Source organism: Canis lupus, chromosome 36 (genome assembly GCF_048164855.1).
Source record: "Canis lupus baileyi chromosome 36, mCanLup2.hap1, whole genome shotgun sequence".
In the NCBI taxonomy this organism is placed as follows: Eukaryota; Metazoa; Chordata; class Mammalia; order Carnivora; family Canidae; genus Canis; species Canis lupus.
The window spans coordinates 30,404,593-30,431,540 of NC_132873.1; the positions used below are offsets into that span (position 1 = coordinate 30,404,593).

Consider the following 26,948-nt stretch of genomic DNA (forward strand, 5'->3'; position numbering starts at 1 on the left):
TCGGGTTCCCTGCATGGAGCCTGCTTCTCCCTCTGCCTGTGTCTCTGCCTCTCTCTCTGTCTCTCATGAATAAATAAATAAAATCTTAAAAAAAAGAAAATATATACTGAAATATGGGTGGACGCAATTGAAGTAAACAGTTTTGCCATGAAATTGCATGTTTTAAAATAAAAATATTTTTAAATGGCATTTTCCATAGTCTTATGAAATTTATTTGTACTTTGAAAGTCAGTTTTTACATACAATTCAAGCCAAAAAATTGCTAGCATTATGGTCCTTCTTTTTGTTTCCCTAATCAACTCCTATAATAGAATAATCTCTTTCATAGCCAGAAAAGCTACATGACATCTTTTCTGATAACACATTCCTTAAAAGAAATAATGATGTATTTACTTATATATTTCTGTTTTCTCATTTCCAACAAAACTCATAGCAAATTTTGAAGAGAAAATGTATATTTTGTTATAATTTCCTGCCTGGCTAACTCTAGATGTCCTAAACTTCCAAAGCTTTGGTAGAGGATTTGAATAGATGTGAATGTCATTCAAATTCAAATTCAAACTGTCAAGGCAGTTTACTAAAAGTAAATAGAATAGTGAATGACTCAAACAACTCATAAAATATTCATATTGAAAAAACTATTGTTGCTGGCCAACGTAGGCTGCTTGGGAGAAGGTAAAGCTGTTTTGATAGTGCAATACTGATAGGAATCACTTATACTTGAGAAATTTTGCTACATAAATCACACATCCTCATTATCCCCACCCAGATTTAGCAACCAATATCTGAGGAAGTAGGGAAGAAATTCTGTGAATAATCAAATATCTGAGGAATAAAATTTATTAGACGAGTAAACCACAAGACTTAATTATTTGAAAATTTAATATTTTAATAAAATTGACTTTATCTTTACTATTTTTATAGCAACTTTTTAATTTAAAACTTCTAGGATACTGTTTAAAATGTTAAATTTTTGGGGATCCCTGGGTGGCTCAGCAGTTTGGCGCCTGCCTTTGGCCCGGGGCGCGATCCTGGAGTCCCGGGATCCAGTTGTGCGTCAGGCTCCTGGCACGGAGCCTGCTTCTCCCTCTGCCTGTGTCTCTGCCTCTCTCTCTCTCTCTCTCTGTCTATCATGAATAAATAAATAAATAAATCTTTAAAATAAATAAATAAATAAAATGTTAAATTTTATTATACTTGTGAATTCACATAAAGATACAAATTATTCTCAGAAAGTCACATTTCTGTTCATTTTTACTATATCAGAAAAAAGAAAACCTTTAAAGACTTTTATATACCCTGATGTTAGGAGAAGGGTGATTTCTCAGTAGTTGAAGAAGTACTGGGAAGGCATTTTCTTGTACAACGAATTGTTGACTGATAGGATTACTTGTATGGGCGACACCTATAAGAATATACACATCAGTAAGATAATATTTCTTTCCATCTTAGAAATGGTAAAGTCAAACACAGCTTGATATGTTGGGTTGGTTAAGTGTTCTAGCATAATATGGTTAATAAATTACAAATGGAAATGCTATATCAACACTATTTTACCTGAACTAATTTTTTAAAGGCAAAATGAATAAACATTGAAAAATTACTATTAGGAGTGTGGATGGTTTTCTAATAGTCACAAAACCAAGAAGTAAGAAATGTTAGTCTATCAAAGAACAGTGATATAATAGCTATCATTTATTAAAGATTTATTATTTGCAAGATACTTATGCTTATAGTTACTATTGTATTACATAAAATTTTTTTTAAAAAATATAGTTTAAAAAAAAATATATAGTTTAACCAGGTGATTACCTGGTTAAAATGTGTAGATTCCTTAAATATACATACTAAAAAGATAATCTTACTATCTCCCTTTATAACAGAATAGCTTTAAGTTGTAGGCCTAATCTCAGTATAAAAACTTGTCATCTTTGTCTAGTGGATGTACAAATAATTCTAATTCTCTTATTTTGCCAACAAAAATCACAACACGTACACAGCAGGTTTATATACTTAAATATAAATACAAGTTCGGACCTGTCTTCTGAACAATAAAGAGAAGGCACTTATTATCATCTGGGGAAGTTTGAAGGAACTGGAGGAAATAGAAGTAGCAAAGAACCTGTTTGTTTCCTTGTCGCCTACCTACTCCCTCCTCCCCCCTCACTGGCCACCCAGGGGTGTGCACAGACATTGATTACATGAGTATTTTTGATTCAGCTGACAGGTTTTGAATGCCTAATTCATCAGGAACTGAAGTAGGAAGTAGAGGTAAAAAGAGGAATTAGAGGATGCCTGGGAGGCTCAGTCAAGTGTCTGACTCTTGATCTCAGGTCAGGTGTTGATCTCAGGGTCGTGAGTTCAAGCCCTGCATTGGGCTCCAAACTAGGTGTGGAGCCTACTTTAAAAGAAAAAAAAAAAGTGGAAAAGAGGAATTAGAGTCTCTGTCCTCAAGGAGTCTATATTCTATAGGGGAAACAACTATTTAAATACATGATTTCAGCACAAGCAATAAGTGCTTTAACAGGGGTATAGAAAAATACGTTGAAGCAAAGAAAAGAGATTGCTAACTTCAGAGCAGGTGGAAAAGGAATAAGCAGGGAGATTTACAAGGGTGAAGGTGCTGGAGATGGGTCCCCCCAAATGAATATTTTAATGATAATGATTAGGAAAATGATGATGGTACTACAATAAGAATACCCTCAAATCTTTGACTGAATCTTCATGTGTTAATAATAGGATGAAACTCCATTAAGTTTGGAAAAGAACCACCACAAGCAGTAGGCTGAACAATTCTCAGAGCTCGCACAGGGCTAGGAATGGCTTGTGTTCTGTAACCAGAGTTCAGATACCTCATAATTCAAGGCGCTATACAAAGAATCAAGTCCTCGGAAGGATATCATCTTAATAGTGGAGGTAAGTTAGTTTCAGAGAAAACCCTGCTCTAGACTTGTCCTAATAAAGCTTGAAAACTAGCTGCAAAAGGAGTTAACTGATCCCAAGTAGGATAACTGCATGCCACAACAGAGCATACCTCCCTTTAAAGGAAAACAATAAAATCCAGTGTTGATGCGTTTATAACTCACAATGTCCAGCATTCAGTCAAAACTTATTATGCACAATTTTAAAATACAAAATACCTAAGATGAAATATATACAAGAATTGTATACTGGAAACTAGGAGTCATTGCTGAGAGATATTGAAGAAGACCTAAACAAGTCGAGAAATACACTGTGTTTATGGATCGGAAGATTTACTATTATTGAGATGTCTGTTCTTCACAAATTTATTTATAGATTTCATGTAATTCTAATATAAATAATAGAAGATTTTTTTCAGAAATTGACAGATTAATTTTTTAAATTATATGGAAATACAAAGGAACAACTAGACCTACTGGCCACTTTATAAAAGGAAAGAATCGTTATGGAAAAAGACTGGAATTGAAAAATGTGCCCCAGCATTAGAAACTCTATATAAAACATATAGTTCTTGAGATTCGAAAGAAGAAATATTTTTCTCTTAAACTTAAAAAAATAAGATTCCTTTAACTCAAAATAATCAAGGCTCACTGTCCTCATTATTCTTTTTAACCAGAGATGAAGGGCAAAACTGATTTTTAAAAATTCATAATTACGCCACTTTTACTCATTAAGGTCTTAGAGAAATAAAAAAAAAAGGTAAGTCTTTTATAGATTAAATATGATTTACAGCTTTATCAATGGAGACAGAGAGGAAGGGAAGTATCTTACCGATATTTTAAGAATCGAAAAAAATTTACAAACCAATACAGATGGACCCCACTGCTCTGATGACACTCAGAAGTGTGCCTTCGGCTATTTTACTAATCCTCAGTAAGCGAATCAACGGTGCAATTCCGTTCCCTTCACATATTTGATTTTGATGCATCCTGCTATCCTTACTTAGGGCTATGACTGCTTCACCTCCTGGTAAAGAAAAACAAGAAGTAGGTCCGATGCTTCAATGTGCTGCTCTACACTGCAAATCGGCGCATAGAACATGACTTACCAACATACTGCATTTTAGCAGATGGTGACAAAAGCATGCTTATTATGAAGTTGTATCCAATCTGTTCCGCCATATACTTTTGTTGTTTCAGGGTTTGTCCTGCCAAGGCCCAAAGGGCTACAGCTCCTTGTTCCTTAACATCTATTTGAAATGCCTATAAAAAAAATTCATTCTTTCAATAAGCATTGACTAAACACGGTAGGAATGTCTTATAAAAAGTTTATTCTAGGGGCCCCTGGGTGGCCCAGTTGTTTAAGCGTCCGACTCTTGGTTTTGGCTCAGATCATGATCTCTCGGCTGTGAGATCAAGCCCATGTTGAGCTCCACACTCAGCATGGAATCTGCTTGAGATTCTTTTCCCCTCTCTCTCCCTCCCCCCACATGCACGAGCTCTCTTTCTTAAATAAATACATAAATAAAATCTTTTTTAAAAGTTTTATTCTAAAATTGGTTTTAGTTACCTTTTCACTTTACCTAAGTTCAATATTGAATACTTTGTCTAAGAAAAATGTCAAATTATCATAAAATTCCTACCTTGAGAAGTTTTAAAAGATATTTACTTAATGATTCCTCCAGAAATGCCCTCTGTATAGATGGGTTATAACTTGCCAGTGATTCCACAGCCATTGCACCCTTCACTTGGACACTAAGTTGTTTCCCTTTAAAAAGAGCCACCAGTGGAGGGATGGCTCCTTCCGCCGCCATAGCATCCTGAACACTCCTATTGTCACGTGCAACCTCAGCAATTGTAGCAGAAGATACAGCTTTCAACACATCTTCAAATGAATTCAAGAAACAGTTAAATAAATCTTTTAAAAATATAAAATTGCAACTTGTCATTAGATTCCCATATTATAAAGTCAAACTTACAGACAGTATAAAAAATTTAGAAAGTAAAGAAAAATAGAAATAAAACTGTCCAGATTCTCACCACCCAAACATAAATACTTCATTTAATCTCATTCACTTTTTAAAGAAAAAGATACATTTAAGTAATGTTGTAAACATATTTAATACAGTTGCACTATATGTACACTATCTTGAATTTTAATTTACCAGTAAAACATTTTCCCATTTTTATGAACATCAGTGTCTCCTAAATATTCCATTTAATGAGTGTATTACATTTCCTTATCCATTCATTTAAAAAAAAATACACATCATTTCCAACTTTTCACGATTTTAAACAATGTTTAGGAGAAATCCTGGCACATAAGCTATTTTTCCTTCCTGTTTTTGCCCTTAATATAGAGTCCCAGGAATTACTGGAATAATTTAATGCATCACAGCAAATTACTTTTCAAAAATGATAATGCATCTTATCCTTCCATCAGAGTATGAGTTTCAATGTTGCTGTATCTTTTTAAGAATCGATATTAAGAATAAATACATAAATTCAGCTAATTTGATAAGCAAAATATCATCTCATTTTATTTCATATTTTTTATTACTGCTGAATCTAAATAGTTTCATACATCTTATTAACCAGTTGTATTTGTTCTCTTTAAAACTTACAGAAAATTTGCAAGAATAAGTTAGAGAATTCCCTCAGGATTTAGCAACAATTTGTATACTTCCATTATTTTTTTAGCATTTTCTTTTTTTTTTTTTAAGATTTTATTTATTTATCCATGAGAGACACAGAAAGAGAGGCAGAGACACAGGCAGAGGGAGAAGCAGGCTCCCTGTGGGGAGCCTGATGTGGGACTCGATCCCGGGACCCCAGGGTCATGACCTGAGCCAAAGGCAGACGCTCACTACTGAGCCGCCCAGGTGCCCCCTATCTAAAACTCTTGTGAACAGAATTCCAAAGTTTTCAGATTTTAGAAGGTAGTGATTGCATATACTAAATATGACCGAAGATCCCAGGGAGTGTGGAAAAAACACATCTGCACTGAAATGTGTGAATAATCATTCTAAGAAGGATGAAGTGCTCTGTAAGCTTTCCTCAGATAGTTTGCATTTGAAAAGCATTTTGTATACTTTCTGTTACATATTTCAGTTTCCATGGTGGGGTCATACAGACCTTTGTTAACAACACAGAGCAGGACAATTGTGTGCAGTAAAAAAGATGAAATCTGGGAATTAGAATATGAATGCAGGCACAAACATGAGTGCTAGAGTGTGAAATAAGCAGCTAAAGATTTAAAGATGGGTGAGGCAAAGGCTTAAGACAAACCAAACTCAACAGAGGTTGAGGAACTCCTAGAGATGGGGGTCAAGACTAAGGAGATGTTAATAAATCCATAGTCTCAAGAAACTGCATGTGATTTTTGCTTTGGGGCCATTTTACCTTAATCCATGAAATCTTAGAGTGGTTGACAATGGTTAAGACAATATTGGACTTAATAAAATTCCTTTGTGATCCCCTACAGCTCAACCAGCTAACAGCCAAGAGAATTATTTGTTATAGCACTAGAATTATAAACGAAGCATTTATAAATTATAAATGAAGAGAATAAAATAATTAACTTTTTTTCAAAATTATTTTCCTTGGAATGAGGAGATAATATAGATTATAGTATAGGATAAGTGACTTTCATTTAGATATGGCTAGAGCCCACAAAGAAACAATTTCAACGATTTATTTCTATAGCTTTCTTTCATGAATTTATGTCCTCCTTATTTGTTCAAATTGCCTCCATAATTTGTGCTTTGTTCTAGCATCTAGGGTTGGGAGGACAAAAAAAAAAAAAAGGATAGGGAAAAACTAGTCCCTGTCTTTACATTTTTTGCTGGGGTGGGGGGGGTGGACAAAGGGAAATGGAGAACCTTAAGCTGGCTCCACACCCAGCATGGAACTGGACACAGGGCTCATTTTACAACCCCAAGATTATGACCTGAACTGAAATCAAGAGTTGGACATTTAACCAACTGAGCCACCCAGGCGCCCCACCCCCCCATCTTTAAATTTTAATCAAGGAGATAAAACACAAATGATACAATAAAGAACAATTATAAAAAAGTAAAAATTCTATGGCTAAAATAAGCATAAAAGCTGGCTCTCTCTAATGCTATTTTAATGAAGTATAGTTGACCTACAGTTTATATTAGTTTCAGCTGAGTAGCAGCGCATAGTGACTGGATGATTCTGTGCATTATCTCTAATGCTATTCTTAAAAATTATAAAGGAGGGGCACCTGTGTGGCTCAGTGGGCTAAGTGTCTGACTCTTGATCTCAGCTCAGGTCTTGATCTCAGGGTCCTGAATCCAGACCCTGTGCTGGGCTACACCTGGGCATGGGGCCTACCTACCATCACCACCAAAAAAGATAAAGTAGAGCACAGTTACTGATAGAGGGCCGATTAGAGCAGATGACCTTAGGGATTTGTAATAAAGGGAAAGGACTTTCAAATGACTTCCCTATACAAGAGAGGTTCTTAGAAGATGATAATTACTTAACTTTGAAGCTCTAAAGTAAAAGAAAGCTTTCTGCAACAACTCCCTTTTCCATAACCCTGTCTTACATGTTAACCAACACATTTTTCCTATATTTATTCCTAGAGAACTAGGACAGAAAGATGAAAAGCAGGAGGAAGAAAAATAGGAAAGCTTCTCCACAATTTTTTTATCCCCTCAAATTTGGGGAAAACCATGGATTTGAAACTCCCCTTTTATGTGTATGCTCACTGAAATGAGAGAATTCTTAGAGAACCTAAGAGACCATTTGCTGTGCCTTCAAGAGCTACCCCATAGCTTGTGCTGTTCTTAGTGCTGATGCGTACCTCAGGTGTGGTAATTGGCCTAACGACCTAGAATCTGATATCCAATATCTAACAGCAAATTTGAAGTTTTTGCTGTAACTTATAAAATGTTCCTAATGATCAATATATGTGTTATTCACACAAGGAGTTATCTTTTCGAGTCCCTGGGCACATTACATTATTTTCATGATTTATGCCAGTTTTTCCATTTATTAAAAAATCTAATTAAATTTTTTTTAGATTATGGCTTTGAGAGTCAATTCCTTTTATAAACCTGGCATTTGAACTTGAGTGTTCCAGATACTTCGTGTATATTATATATGTCTAGTTCCATTCTAAGATAAATCCAGGACATGTATTCAGGTAGGACAAGTCTAACCTGTATTTGCTTCACTTGATATACTTGCTCACTTAGAAATAATACAGAAATTGAGGCTCACCTGAATCAGAACTCAGAAATGTGATAAGATATTGGATGCCTTTATGGTCTCTCACTGCTCTTTGATTTTGTTCATTTCCCATACATAATACCCGTATACAGTTCATTACATTTATTAGCACATTTTCTATGTTTAACTTCAAAAGACTTATCAGAGTTGGGATTCCATTCTAAAAATAAAGAAACAAAAAATTCATTACAATTGAATTATTTAAGATTTATGCAATCTTTGTTTAAGAACATAAATCTATAATTTTCTTACTATAATAATCTGCTTATGTAGGAGAGAATGATTGCCCATAAACAAATGTGTCTATTGGTGTCATTTATACTGGCATATTAAATGACAGTTAATACAAGTTTAGGCATAAAATAGCCTCCTCTACACCAAAATAAGTTAAGGCTACAAGTTCACTGCAACATGTGATAAATATCTAAAAAGTAAAGCAACTGAATAAGATCAATTGAATACACTGCCAATTTGGAAATATTTGCCATTGTAGACATTGTGCTGGTAATTGGTAATTATATTGGTGCAACACAAACTATTTTTAAATATGAATGTAATTTCCTAATTTAATTGGAGTAAAGATGGCTTTCTCTCCAGTAACAGAAATAATGCAAAACTGTAAGAAAGGTAAACGTAGCCTCATTTTCAATAACGGCAGGACACATCTGTAATGCTGAGGCCCCGTAAGTGTGGGTGAGCTTCCCGCGGGGATGAGCCCCTCCATGGCCACTGTCCTAGGGGCCACTTGCCTCCTTCTTGGGGGCAGACACAGAGATACACGCCTCCCTGAGTGACACCGTGGGACTGGGGACCAGGGTGTCAGCAGGCCCCGGGCCTAGTGAACATAAAGGCTCAAAACTTAAGGAAGGCCAGGGTGAACGAGTCGTGAGGACCAGATGTGTTTGGAAGGACCCGCTGAGCCAGAGAGGATGGAGAGCCACCAGCCTCCCTGGCCATTCCTCAGCGCCTCCTGCAGCCAGTGGCCTTGACAGGACCGCTGACGCCTCCCTCCAGACAGACGACAGGCGGCCTTGGCCAAGTGATAGGTTTCCCAGGGCCAAGGCCCCTCTGGAGCCACAGGCCAATGCTGGTAGTATTTCCCGGGCCCTGGTGCCGCCCTGGGGAAGGGGACAGGGACCCGACACCCTGCGCTGTGCTGGCCCTGCTACTGTCCCGGGCCACTTCACCGTGGCCCCCAAGGGATGCCACCAGGCCTGCTCCTTGCCACCCCGACTGCGCTCCTCCCTGGGGGTGCCCCCCCCACCCCCCGGGCGCAGCAGCAGGGCCTCTGCCCTGGAGGAATTGCTGTCAGGCAAAATGATATTCTATGAAAGAAACATACATATCTGGCAATCACATCCTTGTTTTCCAGCTGGGCAACGTCATATAAAATGACAGCACATCGAGAATGCAGCTCAGGCTCGTCGGAGGCCAGTAAGCCAAGGAGAGCTGGCACGCCTCCGGCCGCCACGACGGCGCGCACCACACTGGCCCGGGTCGACAGGTTACTCAGTAACCCAACTGTTTTGCACTGCAATTTTATTTTGGAGCCTTTTAACAGATTGATTAAGGCAGGGATGGTACCTGCAATGAAGAGATCAAGAAAAGGTATGAATTATTTGTAACCATTTATAGTCGACTTATTACGATAGTCACTGCCATGTAAACAATTAGCAAGTAATTCTAGAGGTATTTACAAAATTATTTGAATCTATATGAATATACTTTTCGGGCTTCTCTATAATTCAGGCAGTTCTCATTGTTCACACATTGGATTTCCGCACAGCACACAAGCCTGTGTTTCATACTGCTAACTCCCAGCCACCTTGGAAGCATGCACTTCTGGCTTAAGATAATCGAGGAATAGATTCTTTGAGCTACCATATGATAGTGTTCGGTTTGGGTATTTCATCCAATTTTTGTGGCAGTGTTTATGCAATTGTTTGAGCATTTTATTATATTTTACCCCCCCCCCTTTTTTTTGCAAGCAACTGAAGACAAAAAGTGCTGAATCTACTAAAAGGCAACTTTAGCTTCACTAATTACAATTGGTTCAAGGATGGAGATCACTGGGTCTGGTGAAAAATAGAGAATCTGGCTTCAGCTAGATGCTTGTTGTATCAGTTCAATGTGAAAGAAAGGAAAATAACACTCTAGAGCACACAAGAAGTGCTGGAAAAAAATAGAATGGGTATAATTAGGTCTTTACTTATCTACCTGAAATGAAACCTCCTTCATGACTTACCTATGGTTCACTTTTTGGACACAGAGCTTTTTGTACATATTTTTAGGTTAGTTTGGGGTACAACTTATATTTTGTATTCATTCATTTATTCATTCAACAAATATTTATGGATCATTTCATGTGTGCCCAATATCCACATTAGAGCTGTGGATACCATACTGACAGTGCAAATAAAATATTTCCATCATTTCAGAAAGTTATATTGAATAATAGTGTTCTCAAAACAACCCAATGACGTAAGGAATCATTTGATTAATGAGGAAATTAGGATTAGAGAGGGCAAGCAATTAGCCTAAGTTCTAAATGCAGAGCTAGTTACAAACCCAGGGCTGACACAAAAACTGCTATTTTTAAAAGTTCTGATTTGAATTCCAGCTAGTTAACATACCGTATGATATTAGTTTCAGGCATTCAATATGGTGAGTGATTCAACACTTCCATATAATACCCAGTGCTCATCACAAAGAAACTTATATTTTAATTAAAAAAATAAATTGTGTAGGTACAGAATAAGAATAATTTCTAAGTGAAAGTAAATATAAAAGGTAGCATAATAAGTAATTTAATATAATTTTTAAGTTTGCAAATTTTTAGAAAAGTGGAATTTATAAAGTGTTTTGATCATGTGCAACTTCCATGTGAAAAATAAAATAAGAGGTTGTCAGAGAAAGACAAATACCATATGATTTCACTTCTACGTGGAATGTAAAAAACCAAAATAAGTGATTAAACAAACAAAAAGTAGAATCAGACCTATAACAAAGAACTAACTGATGATTGCCAGAGTGGAGGGAGGTGGAGGGAATGGGTAAAAAAAAGAGGGGGGGGAGAAAGGGAATGGGAGCTACAGACTTCCAGTTAAGGAATGAGTTAATCCTATGAATAAAAGGTTGGGCATAGGAAATACAGCCAATGCTATTGTAATAGAGTTGCAGGGAGTACAACATGAAGAGGTATTTTCCCAAAGAAGACATCCAGATGGCCAACAGACACATTAAAAGATGCTCATCACTCATCATCAGGGAAATGCAAATCAGAACCACAATGAACTACCACTGCACACCTGTCAGAATTAGAATTAACAACACAAGAAACAACAGGATGTGGAGAAAGGGGAACCCTCTGCACTGCTGGTGGGAATGTGAACTGGTGCAGTCACCCTGGAAAACTGTGTGGAGGTTCCTCAAAGAGTTAAAAATAGAATGACCCGATGATTCAGAAATTGCACTACTAGGTAGTTATCCAAAGGATACAAAAATACAGATTCAGAGGGGTACGCGTCCCCTGATGTTTACAGCAGCATTATCAACAATAGCCAAATTACGGGAAGAGCCCAAATGTCCAATGACTGATGGGTGGATAAAGAAGATGTGGTGTACATTTGCTTCGATGTGGATGGAACTGGAGAGTATTAAGCTGAGTGAAATAAGTCAATCGGAGAAGGACAAACATTATATGGTCTCATTCATTTGGGGAATATAAATAATAGTGAAAGGGAATAGAGGGGAAGGGTGAAGAAATGGGTAGGAAATATCAGAAAGGGAGACAGAACATGGAAGACTCCTAACTCTGTGAAACGAACTAGGGGTGGTGGAAAGGGAGGTGGACGGGGTGGGTGGGGGCGACTGGGTGACGGGCACTGAGGTGGGCACTTGATGGGATGAGCACTGGGTGTTATTCTGTATGTTGGCAAATTGAACACCAATAAAAAATAAATTTATTATTAAAAAAAGAAGAAGAAGTGGTGTATACGTACAGTGGAATATTACTCAGCCATCAAAAGAGCAAAATCTTGCCATTTGCAATGATGTGGATGCAGCTAGACTGTATTACGCTAAGTGAAGTCAGTCAGTGAAAGACAAATACTATATGATTTCACTAATATGTGGAATTTAAGATAGAAATCAGGTGAACATATGGGAAGGGGAGAAGAAAAAAAAGGAGAGAGGTAAGCAAACCATAACAGACTCTTATTGATAGAGAACAAACTGAAGGTTGATGGAGGAGGCGGGTCGGGATGGGTTAGACGGGTGGTGAGGATTAAGGAGGGCGCTCATGATGAGCACCGGGTGTCGTATGTAAGTGACCGATCACTGAATTCTACTCCTAAAACCATTGCTGCACTTTATGTTAAGTAACTAAAATTTAAATAAAAATTGGGGGGAAAAGTAGCATTGCATGGTGACAGATGGTAGCTACACCCACGGGGAGCACAGCAAAATGTACAGAATTGTTGAATCACTACATCGTATACTGAAAACTAATATAACATTGTGTGTCAACTATACCTGAATTAAAAATATATAAATGTATAATATTTATACATTAATAAATATAAATATAAATATATTTATCAGGTAAAGGAAGTGATTTTAGAAAAAAATAGAAACTTAAAATCAACTAAAAAGTTTCCTCTACAATTTAAAATAGATTTTAAGGGGCACCTGGCTCGGTTAGTTAAGTGTCTGGTCCGAGTCCTGGGACTGAGGCCTGCGTGGGCTCCTCTGCTCAGCAGGGAGGCTGCTGCTTTCTTGCCCTCTGTGCTCTCCTGCTTTCTTTCTCACTCCCTCCCTCTCAAAAAATAAATAAATAAAACCTTTAAAAAAATAGATCTTAAAGTGATTGAATATAATTATAGCCCTACATAAAATAGTGTAAGCAAAACACAATTAATAGGTTTTTTATTACCTGCATCCAAAATACACTTCCAGTATCCATCATTTGCTAAACAAATTACTTCCAAGGACATCACAGCCATCATCCTTCGTTTATAGCTCTCACACTGCAACATTTCTGGCAAATGTTCAACAGAAAAACGCATGTTGTAAGTATTTATAAGTTGCCTTCTGTGAGGTGCTGAACCAACGCCCATCATCTTTTAAATTAGGAGGGAATGAATGTGAGGGAATCTTTTTCTTTTTTTCTTCATTTTTTAATATATATTTTTAAGATTTTATTTATTCCTGAGAGACCCCGAGAGGCAGAGACCCAGGCAGAGGGAGAAGCAGGCTCCCTGCATGGAGGCCGACATGGGACTTGATTCCAGGACCCTGGGGTCACTCCTGGAGCCGAAGGCAGGTGCCCAACCACTGAGCCCCCCAGGCATCCCAGAGGGAAACTTTTTCACTTCAGTTTTAATTTCCTTCCTCTTTCCTTGTTTTGTTTTGTTTTTAATTTGCTTTTTTGATGGAGAAGAGGATAGACAGACTTTTGGAGAAAGTTGGGCCGCTTAGGTGGCTCAGTGGGCTAAGTGTCTGTCTCCGGCTGGGCCAAGGTCCTGGGGTTGGTTCCACACCGGGCTCCCCGCCCATGAGGAGCTGGCTTCCCCCTTCCCCCTCCCCCTTCCCCTTGCTTATGTTCCCTCTCTCTCTCTCTCCCTTTCTCTCATGTTCTCTCTCAAATAAATAAATAAAACCTTTGAAAATAAATTGTATAAAATATAACCTGGGTCATTATTATTTGATTTTAATTTAGAAATAAAAGTACACATGAAATATAGCTCCGTATTATTTGTATCTGTGGTCTTAACAAAACGTCTCTGATAGTCCATTGTTGGAGACCTGGGGGCATGTCCAGTATTCCCTCTATTTCCCAGCGCCCGGAGGTGCCTGGGCCGGGGTGACCCAGGCTGCTGGTGACCCAGGCCGCAGTGACCCAGGCCATGGTGACCCAGGCCGCTGCGGGCTGCGCGGGGTACTCACCGACCAGGGTCGCCCACACCGGGAGCTCAGGGATGCTCAGCGCTATAATGTGCTTGAGGACCTCCGTGTGGAAGCTGAGCACCGACAGGTGAATTATATTATTGCCCTTAGTATCGGTTTTCCTCCAGTTAGCACCGAGGGACAACAGGTAGCGGATCGTGTCCAGGGCCCCCGAGGTGGCAGCGAGTAGCAGCGGGGTGCACTGATTCCTAAAGAGCGAGGGACAGGCCGCGGTGACCGCAGTGACCAGGGCCCTGGGGCGGCCGCCCTGCAGTCGGGGCAGCTGTGCCCGCGGCCCTCGGGGCGCCGACTCCGCCCACACCCTGTCCGCGCGCGCTCCGGTCTGAGGGCTCCCCGGCAGGTGCATCCCCCCCACCCCCCCCCCCCGCCCATCCCTCCGCCCCGCTCTGGCCCGAGGGCTCCCCCGCAGGTGCATCGCCCCCGCCCCGACCATCCCTCAGCCCCCCTACGGTCAGAGGGCTCCCCCGCAGGTGCATCCCCCCCGCCCCGCCCATCCCTCCGCCCCGCTCCAGCCCGAGGGCTCCCCCGCAGGTGGGTGGCGCTGTGTGCCGCCCCCAAGGCGGCATCCTCGCGTGTCCCCGCGGCAGGTGCAGGCGCACCTCGGCCTGAGCGGGGCCCGGGGACAGGAGCGCAGGAGGACGGCGCCCCGGGGCGGGCCGCGAACCCCCGTCGCGGGGCGCCCAGACTCACCCAGCGGCTGCCTCCGCCTCGAGCTGCGCGGGGTCCCGTCTGCAGAGTGCGGCGGCCACGCAGATGTTATCGTAGAAGGCGGCGAAGTGGATGGGCAGCCAGCCCCGGCCCGCGGCCAGCGTGAGGTCTGCGCGGAAGCTCAGCAGGCACACGGTGGCCTCCAGGGCGCAGGCCTGCGCGGCCAGGTGCAGGGGCGTCGGGCCTGGGGGGGGCTCAGGTGAACCCGGGCTCGGCCGGCCACCCCCACCCCCCGCCTCCGGCCCAGGCCGTGACCCCGGGGACCCGGGATGGAGGCCGGAGTCGGGGTCCCCGCAGGAGCCTGCTCCTCCCTCCGCCTGGGCCTGTCTCTCTCTCTCTCTCTCTCTCTCTGTCTGTCTCTGTCTCTCTCTCTCTGTGTCTCTCATGAATAAATAAATAAAAAAATCTTTAAAAATAAAAAAACCCATGCCTTTTCCATATCCATCCACAGACCTGAGTGCCACGAAATAAAGGCTCTAGAGACCTTGGTGCTGGGATGTAAAAGCTCCAAGAAGAGAAAACAAGTAAATAAAAGCTCCAAGAAGAGAAAACAAGTAAATAAAAGCTCCAAGAAGAGCACCGCAAGCATGGATTCAGGCCATTCTAGAACTCCTTTAACTCAGGACGTCTGACGGTTAAAATTTAACCCTTCTTCTTCATAAATTAAGAACAAATAACATTGAAACTATTACATACATGAAAAATTAAGTCCATGTATAAAATAGTGTGCGATCAAATTAGCTGTTTCTTGTAAAATAGGAAATCCTATTTTATGTATTTTTTAGTAGGAAGATCCTCTGAAATTGAAGGAAAAACACGCTCACAAAGGCCTTTCTGGGTCACTAGCTCCAGTGGGTGTTTTCAATTCTTATCTTACAGTAAGTAAGGTTCAACAGTAAGGTTCTTCCTGTTTAAAATAGTTGTTTCCCCGTGGCCTGGGGGATGCCATGCCGCCACCTATTTTTCTGCTACCGCTCGGGCTACCCCTTCACAGTCTCCTTTGAACCTTCTCGTTGTCTTGACGCCTACATGAGCCTTACGGTGTGTCTTGGGCCTTTTTATCTTTGCAGTGGCTTCACCTACCACCTAAGAGTTCATGACTCCCAGGATTCCTTCTCTAGATCTACTGTTTCTCTACAAGCTCCACGTCTTTACCTCCAGCATCTCACGAGCTGTGTCCACACCGCCTCAACGTAACACGCTCCAAACTGAACGGTCTCTCCCTCCCTACCAACGTGGTCCTCTTCCTCTGCGGCCAAGATCCGAAGGCCGGCAGCGTCCGGCCAGCTCTGCTAACCAGCAACCTGGGGACCCAGTATCTCCTTCTCACTTCACCTCCATAGCAAGTCCGCCACCAAGTCTAAGCACCTCTAGAACCTTCTCTGCTGCCTCCACCGCCCACACTAAGCTTCCCATCTTGCTCTTGCTCTTCAATCCGTCATTGCCAAATGTAAATCTGACCTTTTCACCTACTTGCTGAAAGCTTTTCAGGGGCTTCTGCAGGCCCTCTGATCAAGAACTTAGGAGAAGGATCCACAGGCTTCAATTTAAATGGAAACAGAACCAGGCCGTGCCCCTCGTGCCAAAACCCCAGAACAGAACACAACCTGCGCCCTTCGCTTGGGCCTCTCCGCGGCTCCTCTAAGGCAGGGTGAGCAGCCCATGGCCCAGCTTGCTGGGGGCCCCGCACGCCTGCTGCCCGGCCGAGCCTGCCCCACGGGAGGCTGAGGTATCCGGGCCCGGGGCTACTCCTGCTGTCCGAGGGCTCCTTCTCCCGAGCCCTGCCTCTCCGGCTCCGCTCCTCAGCCCCAGGGGTCATTCCTCAGGCTGTCCAAGCCCTCCTCGCGGGCCTCTGGTCATCTCCAGTGTCATCTCCAGTGTCATCTCCAGTGTCATCTCCAGTGTCTGCCCTGGGCCATGCAGCCATGTGACAGCGCTCCAGGTCCGGTGGCGCAGGACACCCACGTCGGGCCCGTCCTGCCGACAAGTAGGAGGCTAAACACCGAGGGAATCGCGACCCTTCCTGGGTCTGATTGAGGAGCAAGGTGTTGGGGCCAGAGGCTGCCCCGAGGCTGGCGACACCACGTGCCAGGGAGGATCACGCGCCTGCGAAGCCTCCGCAGGACCAGCGCTGGCACAGCCTGGCGCCTGCAGGAGGAGCTCCCCGCCCCGATGTCCTTCGGGAACCTCGCAGCGGCCTTCCAGGCGCGGGCGCCTCGAGGGGGCCCCAGCCTTCCCGCCAAAGCCCGGCTCCCGAGGGCTGGCAGGCCGCTGAGCCTGGGGTTTGGCAACGTGGGCAGGTGGGAGCCGCGTTAGACGGCTGGCTGCTGGCCCACTGCGGCGGTCACAGTTAGAGTCCAGGGGACCCGCCTTCGGCCTGGTCCTTCCAGTGCACATCAGACCCCCTCATGCTTGGGGGCTGGGAGGCAGGGGAAGAACCATCTGGAGACACAGGACAGCAGCCCAGCTTTCTCAACAAGGCCGGCCCTCAGGAGAGACCGGCTTACCGGAGCCTAACCTACCTGGGGTGGGGGGGTCCCCCACTGTACGCCCTCCACCACCCCGGCACACCTACCCGGGGGCCAGGGCGGCAGGTCCATGTGGAGCTCGGCTCCCCGAGGCTGCTCGCTGCTCTCGGCAACACAAACAGATCAAATGGCCTGAAGAGACTTTTCTAAAAACCGCAGCGACCCCCTCCCTGCCCCCCCACGCCTTGCTCCATTCCTGCATCCCTCTCTTACTAGAAATGCTGAACCGTGGCCTCCCCCTCGGGCCTCCAAATCAGAATCTGCATTTTAACCAGATCCCTAGATGGTTCTTTTGTGCTTGAAAGTTTATCCCAGAGGAGTGGGACAGTGTTCTCCCTCCAACACTGCGGACATTTCTGTTTGTGACACGTGCGGGCGGTGGGGGTGGGGGGGGGCTGCAACTGGCAGTTAGTGGGTGGAAGCCAGGAGTCATACCAAACATCCCTCTTCTTTTTTAAAGACACTTTTTAATTCAATTTAAATCCAATTAACATACAGTGTCTTCTTAGTTGCAGAGGTAGAGTTCAGAGATTAATATGAAACGCTCCACAGTGCACGGGGAGGCCCCAGGCCACAGTGTCCGCAGTGCTGAGGGTGAAAACCAGCGGCCTAAGAGCTAGAAATAGGGACGTCCTGGAGGGGTGTCTGTAGTCTGGAGAAGCCATCCTCTGGGTGAGAACCCTGGTCTAGGGAAAATTACGGCCTGAAAGCCGTATTTATTCCTTTTTCCTGAATATCTACTTCACATCGCTCTGCTACCTCTGCCAGTGATCGTCAAATACTACCCCACAACTATCCACTCATGTACTCATTTAACAACTCCTTCCGAGTCACGTACTAATGCCGGGCTTTCTCCTGGGCACTAAAACATCATGGCAAAGTGAGCCAAATCCTTGCCATTTGTGGAGTTTATTCAAGCGAGGGAGACACAAGAGAGGGAGCATATCCTGTAAGGTAGGGAGAAGTGGTACTGAGAAAATGAAAAAAGAAAGCAATAATGCAGGAAGCACACCACTGTTACTCAACTGTAAATCTCTACAGGGTGAGTGGGCCAGTAAGGTCCAGGCCCTCCACCCAGCCACCTCCCTTTACCACCCACCCTACAGAATTTGCAATCCCCGTCCTTGGGCTGTCAGCGTCTGCCAATGGGAACTGCTGGCAGGAGATCAGAGAAGGGGTAGAAAGAGGCCGGCACACTTACCCTTAAGAGCATCTCAGGGTAGCTGCATTCCTCCACCAGTGGAAGATGGCTAATTTGAACAGTGCCCTCCCCACTGTGAGTTTCAACTCTTTGTAAATGGGTTCTTTAAAAATAAACTCTCCTTAGCAAGAAGATGCAACGGGAAAAAGACAATCCCTTCAACATGTTGGGAAAACTGGACAGCAACATGCAGAGGAATGAACCTGGACCACTTTCTTACGCCACACACAAAATTAAACTCAATGTGGATTAAGGATCTAAATGTGAGACCTAAAACCATAAAATCCTAGAGGAGTTCATGGGCAGTAATTGCTCTGACATCAGCCACAATAACATCTTTCTAGATATGTCTCCTGAGGCAAAAGAAACAAAAGCAAAAAAAGAACTATTGGGATCACATCAAAATAAAGAGCTTCTGCACAGTGAAAGAAACAATCAACAAAACTAAAAGGCAACCTACTAAACGGGAGAAGATATTTGCAAGTGATATAACTGATAAGCGGTTAATATCCAAAATATATATAAAACTTATAAAACTCAACACCCAACAAATAATCCAATTTAAAAATGGGCAGAAGACACCAACAGACATTTCTCTAAAGAAGACATCCAGATGGCCAACAGACACATGAAGAGATGCTCAACGTCACTAATTATCAGAGAAATACAAGTCACACCCACAATGAGGTATCACCTCATACCTATCAGAATGAGTAAAATAAAAAACATAAGAAACAAGTATTGGTGTGGAGGCTGAGGAAAAAGAATCCTCATGCACTGTTGGTGGGAACGCAGACTGGTGTAGCCATTGTGAAAACCCGTATGGAAACATTCCTCAAAAAATTAAAAATAGAGTTACCATCTGATACAATTATCACACTGCTGGGCATTTGCCCAAAGAATTCAAAAACCCTAATTCAAAGGCTACACAGACCTCTATGTTTATTACAGCATTATTTACAATAGCCAACATATGGAAGCAGACCAAGCATCCATTAATAGAAGAATGGGGAAATATATGATATATGCATATAAAATTATATAATTTGATTATATATTTTATATATATAATGGAATGTTACTCAGCCATGAAAAGGAATGAAATCTTGCCATTGCAATGCCATTTGCCATTGCAAATATGGATGGATCTAGAGAATATAATGTGAAGTGAAATAGGTAGATTGGAGAAAAACAAATACTATATGATTTCACTTATATATGGAATTTAAGAAACAAACCAAACAAAGAAGAAAAGAGACAAAAAACAGACTCTTAAATATTCAGAACAAACTGGTGGTTCCTGGAGGGGAGGAGTGCGGATGGGTGAGGTAGAGGACGGGAAGTAAAGACCACACTGACCATGATGAGCACTGAGTAATGTATAGACTTGCTGAATCAGTGTATTATACCTCTGAAACTAATATAAAACTGTACATTAATCGTACTAGAATTTATTTTTAAAGATTTTATGTATTTATTCATGAGAGATACCGAGAGAGAGGTGGAGACACAGGCAGAGGGAGAAGCAGGCTCCCTGTGGGGAGCCCGAGGCGGGACTCGATCCCAGGACCCTGCAGTCATGCCCTGGGCCCAAGGCAGGCGCTCAGCCTGAGCCCCCCAGGGATCCCTATGCTGGAATTTAAAAAAGAAGTTAAACTCTTGAGTTGGAAGAATGGCTACATTATGCTATGATGCTATGATTCACACTTTCATGTCAGGTTCACTGTGTTGCTGGCTGTGTGTTCTGGGAATAAAGAAACCAAGCTGAAGCTGGTTGTCACTGATCAATTAAATATGGCTAAAACCTGAAAAAAATTAGCCCTCCTTGAATCATCCTGTGTAGAGTGTGAAGGCATGGGGGTCTTTCAGAGACATCTATAGAGGGAAGATGGGCCCTTTAACATGTTTTCTGAATCTCCATATTTTTTTTAAGTAGGCTTTTGTTTAATCAATTTATTTTTTTCTTCATTTTTTTTAATTGGAGTTCAATTTGCCAACATATAGCATAACACCCAGTGCTCATCCCGTATTCAATACTTAGGTCCCATCTCTCAGCTCAGTCAAGAACGCCTCATCCTCAGACCTAACAGATCGTTATTGTCACTAGATGGCAGCGTATCTGGATAATAGTCACTGCCTTTTTTTTTGGCATAAAAACCACTTTGGGGCCTGATTTTATAAAAATAGTAGAGGTAACTACAAATTCCACAGGTAAAAGAAAAAAAAAACAAGACTTAAGAGAAATATGAATAAATAACCATGGACAGAAAAATACTTCAAAATATATACAAAAACATCATTATGTGACATTGTCCTGTGACGGGACATTTGGTAGACTGTATAGCTTAAGGAGAGTTTTAACACGTGCAATAAGCTTTCCGAGCACCAGCTACTTTACTTACGTCTTACCGTTTCTTTCTCTTTTCGTGTCCATTTTTGATGACTCTGTTTTAAAAGGAAAACAGCAATATGATCATTTATGTACAGCAGTTCCCCACATTAGTCAAAACAGACTCCTGGGAATACGAACAAACGGCCACGTCCAGTTGCCAAGGGCGGGACCGCTTGGACCAGGACCGCGAGGCGGTGAGGCCGACCCCGCAGAGGGTGGGGGTGGCCCGGGTCACTGTCCCCAGGCGCCCCCGAGGCCTGCGCGGTTCTGAGCTGTGGGGTCCTGTGCGCAGACTTGCAGGCAGAGTTGCACATTTTCCATACTTCAAAATCTACCCAATTCTCACCAAATGGAAATCCAAACAGTCACAAGATGAAGGAGAGACTTCAATTTACAAATGAATTTTTTCACACCAAAAACGGCTTCTACTATGGTACATCTGTAAAAAGCCGCGTACTCATTGCATCTACATTTAACTGAGTTTGTGCTCTACTGTCACCAATCGAAGTGTCTTACTATCAAGACATTTAAATTACATTGATAAGGGAACAGAATTTATTTGTAGTCAATAGGATGAAAGCAGAATATTTTGTTTCGGCGTGTGAAAATTTAACACAACTTTTTAAGAAATCTAGTTAAAATACAAAATTGTAATTTCTTATTGCCAGTCTTGAGGCATCAGCTCTTCCTGATATTTTATCTCTATTTTCTTCTTCAGTTATGGACGTCTTCTGCTTTCATTTTCAACGTTCTCATTTTTATACTGGTTACATTTATTCTCACGAATGCATGTATCAGTATGCATACTTAATAATCAGGAAAAATGGCTTTTTAAAGTCAAAGCTAAGCCTTAAAGGAGCCATTAATCTAAAAAAATATTATTATGGATACTTTTTTATTAATTACAATTTAATTTTACGTATTTTGAAGAAACTACTCCCTGGTTGAGAACTCTGGGCTAAGAAACGGATGTCCTGTTGTGTTCTCTATTTATCCACCTTTTCTCTGAATTCTTATAGGACATCACTGCATATTAATTACCACAGGGATTATCAAATGCTTCCCTGCATCCGCCCCACCATGCGTTCACCCAACAACCGCTTCCTGAGCACCTATGACGCCGGGCTGTCTTCCGGGAGCTCGGATATTGTGGCAAACAAAGTAAACCAAGTCATTGCCTTTTATGGGGCTCATATTTAAGTGAGGGAGACACAATAAACAAATAAATACTACTATAGGAGAGCCATAGGTGATACTTTGAGAACTGCAAGGAGCCCCTCTGACATAAGAGAAACAAAACTCTCCACTTTGCTCTAGGTACCAAGACCAAATTATAATCTTGCTCTAAAATTAACACATATTCTTAATTCTGAATAGTGGTAATAAATAAAAGAAAAACAGTTTAAATTTCAAGAACCTTGTGGTACCTTGGTTAAACATAATATAGCGTCTCTGGTTGACGTTGAAGTTGGCGTTGCACAGTTGACATATCACGGCGACTCTGTTGTGTAGAGCAGCATGATGGAAAATAGTGTAACCGGCCTCATCTGAAACATTGATGGTCGAGCTTGAGGTTTTACGGCTAAATGTATGGAAAACTGCAGATAATCCTCTTTCAACAGCAGACTTCATACCAAACGGGATGCTCTAAAATTATTAAGAGGCCCAGAATAATTTTTTTCAAAATACACTTAAAGTTTAGCTTAAGGAAATAACAATAAATATACCTTACCAGAAATGTATGATCCAGGAATCTATAGCCTCCACACTGGCAAAATGTGGAATTTTAATTTCATATTGAAAACTTTATTTAACCTAATATTTATCCCTAAGATAAAAATTTGAGACACGTACTTATCTATAATAACATACTATCTATAATAGCTTCCTATACCAATTATGTGATAATTACTGATTACTAATTACCTTGCATTTCATAGCTTTTTTAAATCCAAATTTTTTCTTAAATTGTTCATGTAATTGAGCATCTGTTAGTGGAAGTCTTTTCGGTTTCAGAACATTCACGATTTCATTTATGGCTCCCCACCACTTTGTTTTATAGAGCTGATGATAGAAGGTTTCAAGTTCAAAACAGATCACATAGTAGCTATAAAAAAAAAATAAAGAAAAAAATAAATCTTTCTGTGTTTGAAGTCATTTGCTACTTTTTTTCCCTATGCTGACTAACCTGTATTTTTCTATAACAATTAAACATAAAACTGTAGTTTAAATTGCACTTGAGGGGTGCCTGGGTGGCTCAGCAGTTGAGCCTCTGCCCTTGGCTCAGGGCATGACCCCAGGGTCCTGGGATCGAGTTCTGCTTTGGGCTCCCTGCATGGAGCCTGCTTCTCCCTCTGCCTGTGTCTCTGCCTCTCTCTGTGTATCTCTCATGAGTAAATAAATACAATTAAAAAATAAATAAATAAATAAATTGCACTTGATTGAAAAAGGAGGTTTTAGGGAAATGCTCTGTTATGAGCTGGTCAGAGGCTAATGCACTCTCTTCCTTGACCTTTACTTCCATCCCGGTTTTCTGAATATAATAGACCTCTGCAGGGATGGAGGCATATTTGGGGACCTATTTGCATTTATTTGAGGTTGTCACTCTTCCCATCCACCATCCTGTCCTCCCAAAAGGAAACTAGACCACAAAAATATAAACTAAAGGCTGTCTTAACCCACACCTTCAGATACAGTGCCAGCCCAGGTGGTGGGACTTGTCATGTTTCCCATGGGCCCTGACTTGTGGACGCGCCACCTTCATCACTGGGGCCTTGCCTAACTTTTTAGACCCCAGCCTCCAAAATTGAGGAACAGATATTCTGACTCTTACTCAGATTTGAAGGCTTTCAAATCACAGTAGCGGTAGGTTCTAGGGCCTTAAGGAGCCATGGGAATCATCCCTAGATGCTTGATTTACGACGCATGACTAAATTACCAGAAAAAAATAGCTCACTTCCCTCGGTGTCCTACATGCTACCAGGAGTAGACACCATAAACACATACCGCAAGTCCCATAAGACTGCCTCTAGAGGTGCAGGCACAGGGGAGCACACTAAGGACATCCTTTGGTATTTGAGTGGCCCCGGCATCAACCACAGAGTCCCGGAACCCCCAAGCTCTTCTTACGTGCTGCTCCAGGGAGCTAGCTCTGGCTGTGATAAGTGACTATGAGGCCGGAAGCTGCTGACTATGCCTCGGGCCCGGGTACTCAGTGCTGCACTCTTAGATCACGGCTCGGGCAATGACAGACTCACAGATTTAACAAATACCAACGGAATGTGAGTTGGCCTCTTTTAGAAATTCAATTTACTTATCCCATCAAGCATCTAGAACCAAGAGGGGGTACCCTACTCTAGAAACTGGAGAAGCAAGAGGTGGTGAAGGTGGTTATACCCTGAAAAAATCTCTCACCACAGAATTTTATGACTCCCCCCCCCCGCAAGGTTGGATACACAACCTACGCTGGCCCACACAGAGATGATGCTGGAATCATGGAAAGCTCAGATGGCAGGTGTTACGAGAGAGCCCTCATCCAAGAACTGCACATCAGCAGGGACCATAGGGGAGCCTCACTTTTAAAGTAACTCCCTTCATATTCTTCTGCCTGGGAATCTGTACCCGGCCTCTTCTTACTTTTTTTAAAGATTTTATTTATTTATTCATGAGAGACACAGAGAGAGGGGCAGAGACACAGGCAGAAGGAGATTCAGGCTCCATGCAGGGAGCCTGATGCAGGACTCGATCCCAGGACCCAGAGATCATGACCTGGGCCCAAGGCAGCCGCTCATCCACTGAGCCACCCAGGCGTCCCTGTACCCAGTTTCTAAGGAGCTTCTACATTCCTATTTCCCTGATACACCCCATCACATAAAGATGATTTCCGGCCTGCCTCTTCATATTCACAACAGTATCATTATGCTGGTACGCTCTCCTCCAAAAAAAGATATTTTAGTATTGGCATAAATTAATCTTTTTGCTCCAGTTATTGTCACCTTAATAATTTATGAGTTCTTATACTTTTACGGGTGGCCAAATCCTGAGTATCTAACTGTGGCCCCTACTTTTTGATTCTAGTATGGTAGGAGAACCCAACCTGAACCAAAATGAATCTAGGATTTAGATGTTCCCAGGCATGCCTGGAGGGCCAGCAGAACTGATCCTATTTTTATAAGGGACCACAGGTTTCCCAGGAGATACGGCATTCTAGGAAAGAAAACATGAGCCCAATCCAATAACAATGCCCCTAAAATCAAAGAGGGGAGATTTTAAAGATGCATGTTTTCAATCATTCAGACTATTCGCTGGTCCAGCACCAACACAGAATGATCCCTGCATCACAGAAAAGAACAACTGTTGGCAAAATGACCAAAAGAGTTGTTTTTGCACCAAGGGGGGGACTCAAGGCAGCACTTCTTTGAAGCCAATAAAAAAAATCAGGAAAGAAATTCTCCCCACTTCATTGGGGAACAGATATTCTGACTCTTACTTACAATCCAATCATTGGATTGGCTTCAACATGCCTCACAGTTGATGCCAGCTACTTAGCGGGCATGAGGAGGAGCCAGCCCCGAACCCCAAACACCAGACCCACAAGCAGAAGCAACAGCTTCAGAGTCAGCAGTGCCTGCAGTGGCGCCGAGTTGCTTTCATGGGGCCTGCTGAGCGCCAGGAGCCCAGCAGGGGATCGGACGAGAAAAGGAGGAAAGGACGGCTGGCTCATGGGACCTGAGAGCTGATGCAGGAGCGCCTGGAGTCTTAGGAATCACTGGAGGTGGAGATCATGAAACTCAAAGTCGTCTAGGAATTGATACAGGAACCGGGAAACGACTGATGATCTCCACTCCCCATGCTGGCTGGGTCTGAGAAACACGCTCCTGCTGGCGTTGAAAGCCTGCAAGTGCACACCCAGCTATTGACCACTCACCAACGCTGATGAGCAAATGTGCATAGTCAGAAACTAGAGCTGCCTGCACCACGGCACCCCATTCCAACAAGGGGACTGAGCCCCCTAGAGTCAATGGCAGTGAGCTCCTGCCAAGCATATTCCTGCGTCCATGCCCACCTCTTACCAAGCAGATTTCACCTCACCAGATTCTCTGCATTCCAGCCAGACTCTACAACCCAGGCGAACAGAGCATTATTCACAAGTGCTTCCATGATACCACGTAGCGTGGCAAGGGTTGTACGTGGAGAATGTCAACAGGTGCTGGATCCCCGAGCGAGAGATTTCCACCCCCAGAGAGACGCAGGCCAACTGTCCATTCTAGAAACACGGGGGTCTATTACTTAATTCTCTCCAAAATCATGAAGGTCATTAGCCCCACGGTCTTTGGCATGGCCTAGTATCATGTGCGCATCCAGGGAGTATTAGTGAAAAGATCTACCTTTCATTGTTTATGCTGCTTCACTCTCTGCCTTGTTTCTGGTATTTTCCCCATCGCCATGCATCTTGAGAGAAATTTATAATCTTTGTCTTTACTTCGTCACATCTCATGAACGCTCGCTCCCCAACTTCACCCTTCGGCTCACTACACATAGCTTCTAACCAGAACTAATTCTCTTGCCAAGTCATTGCCAAATTTAGTGTGCTCTCTATAGTCTTAAGTCAACGTGGCCCTTTTCTCTGTTGAATTTGATGCTTTTAACTATGTCTCTATTTTAAAAATTCTCCCCATTTGGCTTCCACTCTATCCTATTTCTTGGTACTTCTCCCTGTATCACTCCTTCTCAGTCTCCTTGGCTGTCTCCTCAGCTTCTCCCCGCCCCATTTAAAAGCTGCGGTTCTCCAGAGTTCTAGACTTGGTCCTGTCCTCTGAGCCACTTCCATGCCTTAAAACAAAAACAAAACCAAAAACAAAAGAAACTTCTCCTATATGCTTCTAAATCTCAAGTCTCCACCTTCTAATAACAATGCCCCTAGCTCCACTTTCCATATTTCCAAACTTCCAAATTTCCAAACTTCCAAA

The 26,948-nt window shown here is 42.5% G+C and overlaps 1 protein-coding gene and 1 long non-coding RNA gene across 9 annotated transcripts in view; one reads left to right on the plus strand and one right to left on the minus strand.

Annotated features, from left to right (window-relative positions):
- Positions 1–26,948, minus strand: part of ANKAR (ankyrin and armadillo repeat containing) — a 51,854-nt gene that overhangs the window by 13,658 nt on the left and 11,248 nt on the right. For all 8 annotated transcript variants that reach the window (XR_012025020.1, XR_012025021.1, XR_012025022.1 and 5 more), the window contains exons 6-17: positions 22,906–23,086; positions 22,407–22,626; positions 20,997–21,032; positions 14,841–15,042; positions 14,130–14,338; positions 13,117–13,221; positions 9,526–9,767; positions 8,175–8,343; positions 4,565–4,806; positions 4,031–4,184; positions 3,787–3,948; positions 1,299–1,405 (exon numbers count right to left, since the gene is read on the minus strand). Coding sequence is in view for 2 of the 8 variants with exons in the window: in XM_072813173.1 (XP_072669274.1) it covers positions 1,299–1,405; positions 3,787–3,948; positions 4,031–4,184; positions 4,565–4,806; positions 8,175–8,343; positions 9,526–9,767; positions 13,117–13,221; positions 14,130–14,338; positions 14,841–15,042; positions 20,997–21,032; positions 22,407–22,626; positions 22,906–23,086 (2,029 nt within the window). In the remaining 6 variants the exon portion in view is untranslated. The remainder of the gene's footprint in view (positions 1–1,298; positions 1,406–3,786; positions 3,949–4,030; positions 4,185–4,564; positions 4,807–8,174; positions 8,344–9,525; positions 9,768–13,116; positions 13,222–14,129; positions 14,339–14,840; positions 15,043–20,996; positions 21,033–22,406; positions 22,627–22,905; positions 23,087–26,948) is intronic.
- LOC140625706 (uncharacterized) lies at positions 9,532–20,356 on the plus strand. Its single transcript, XR_012025040.1, has 2 exons — positions 9,532–9,791; positions 15,929–20,356. It is a non-coding gene; the product is annotated as an uncharacterized lncRNA (long non-coding RNA).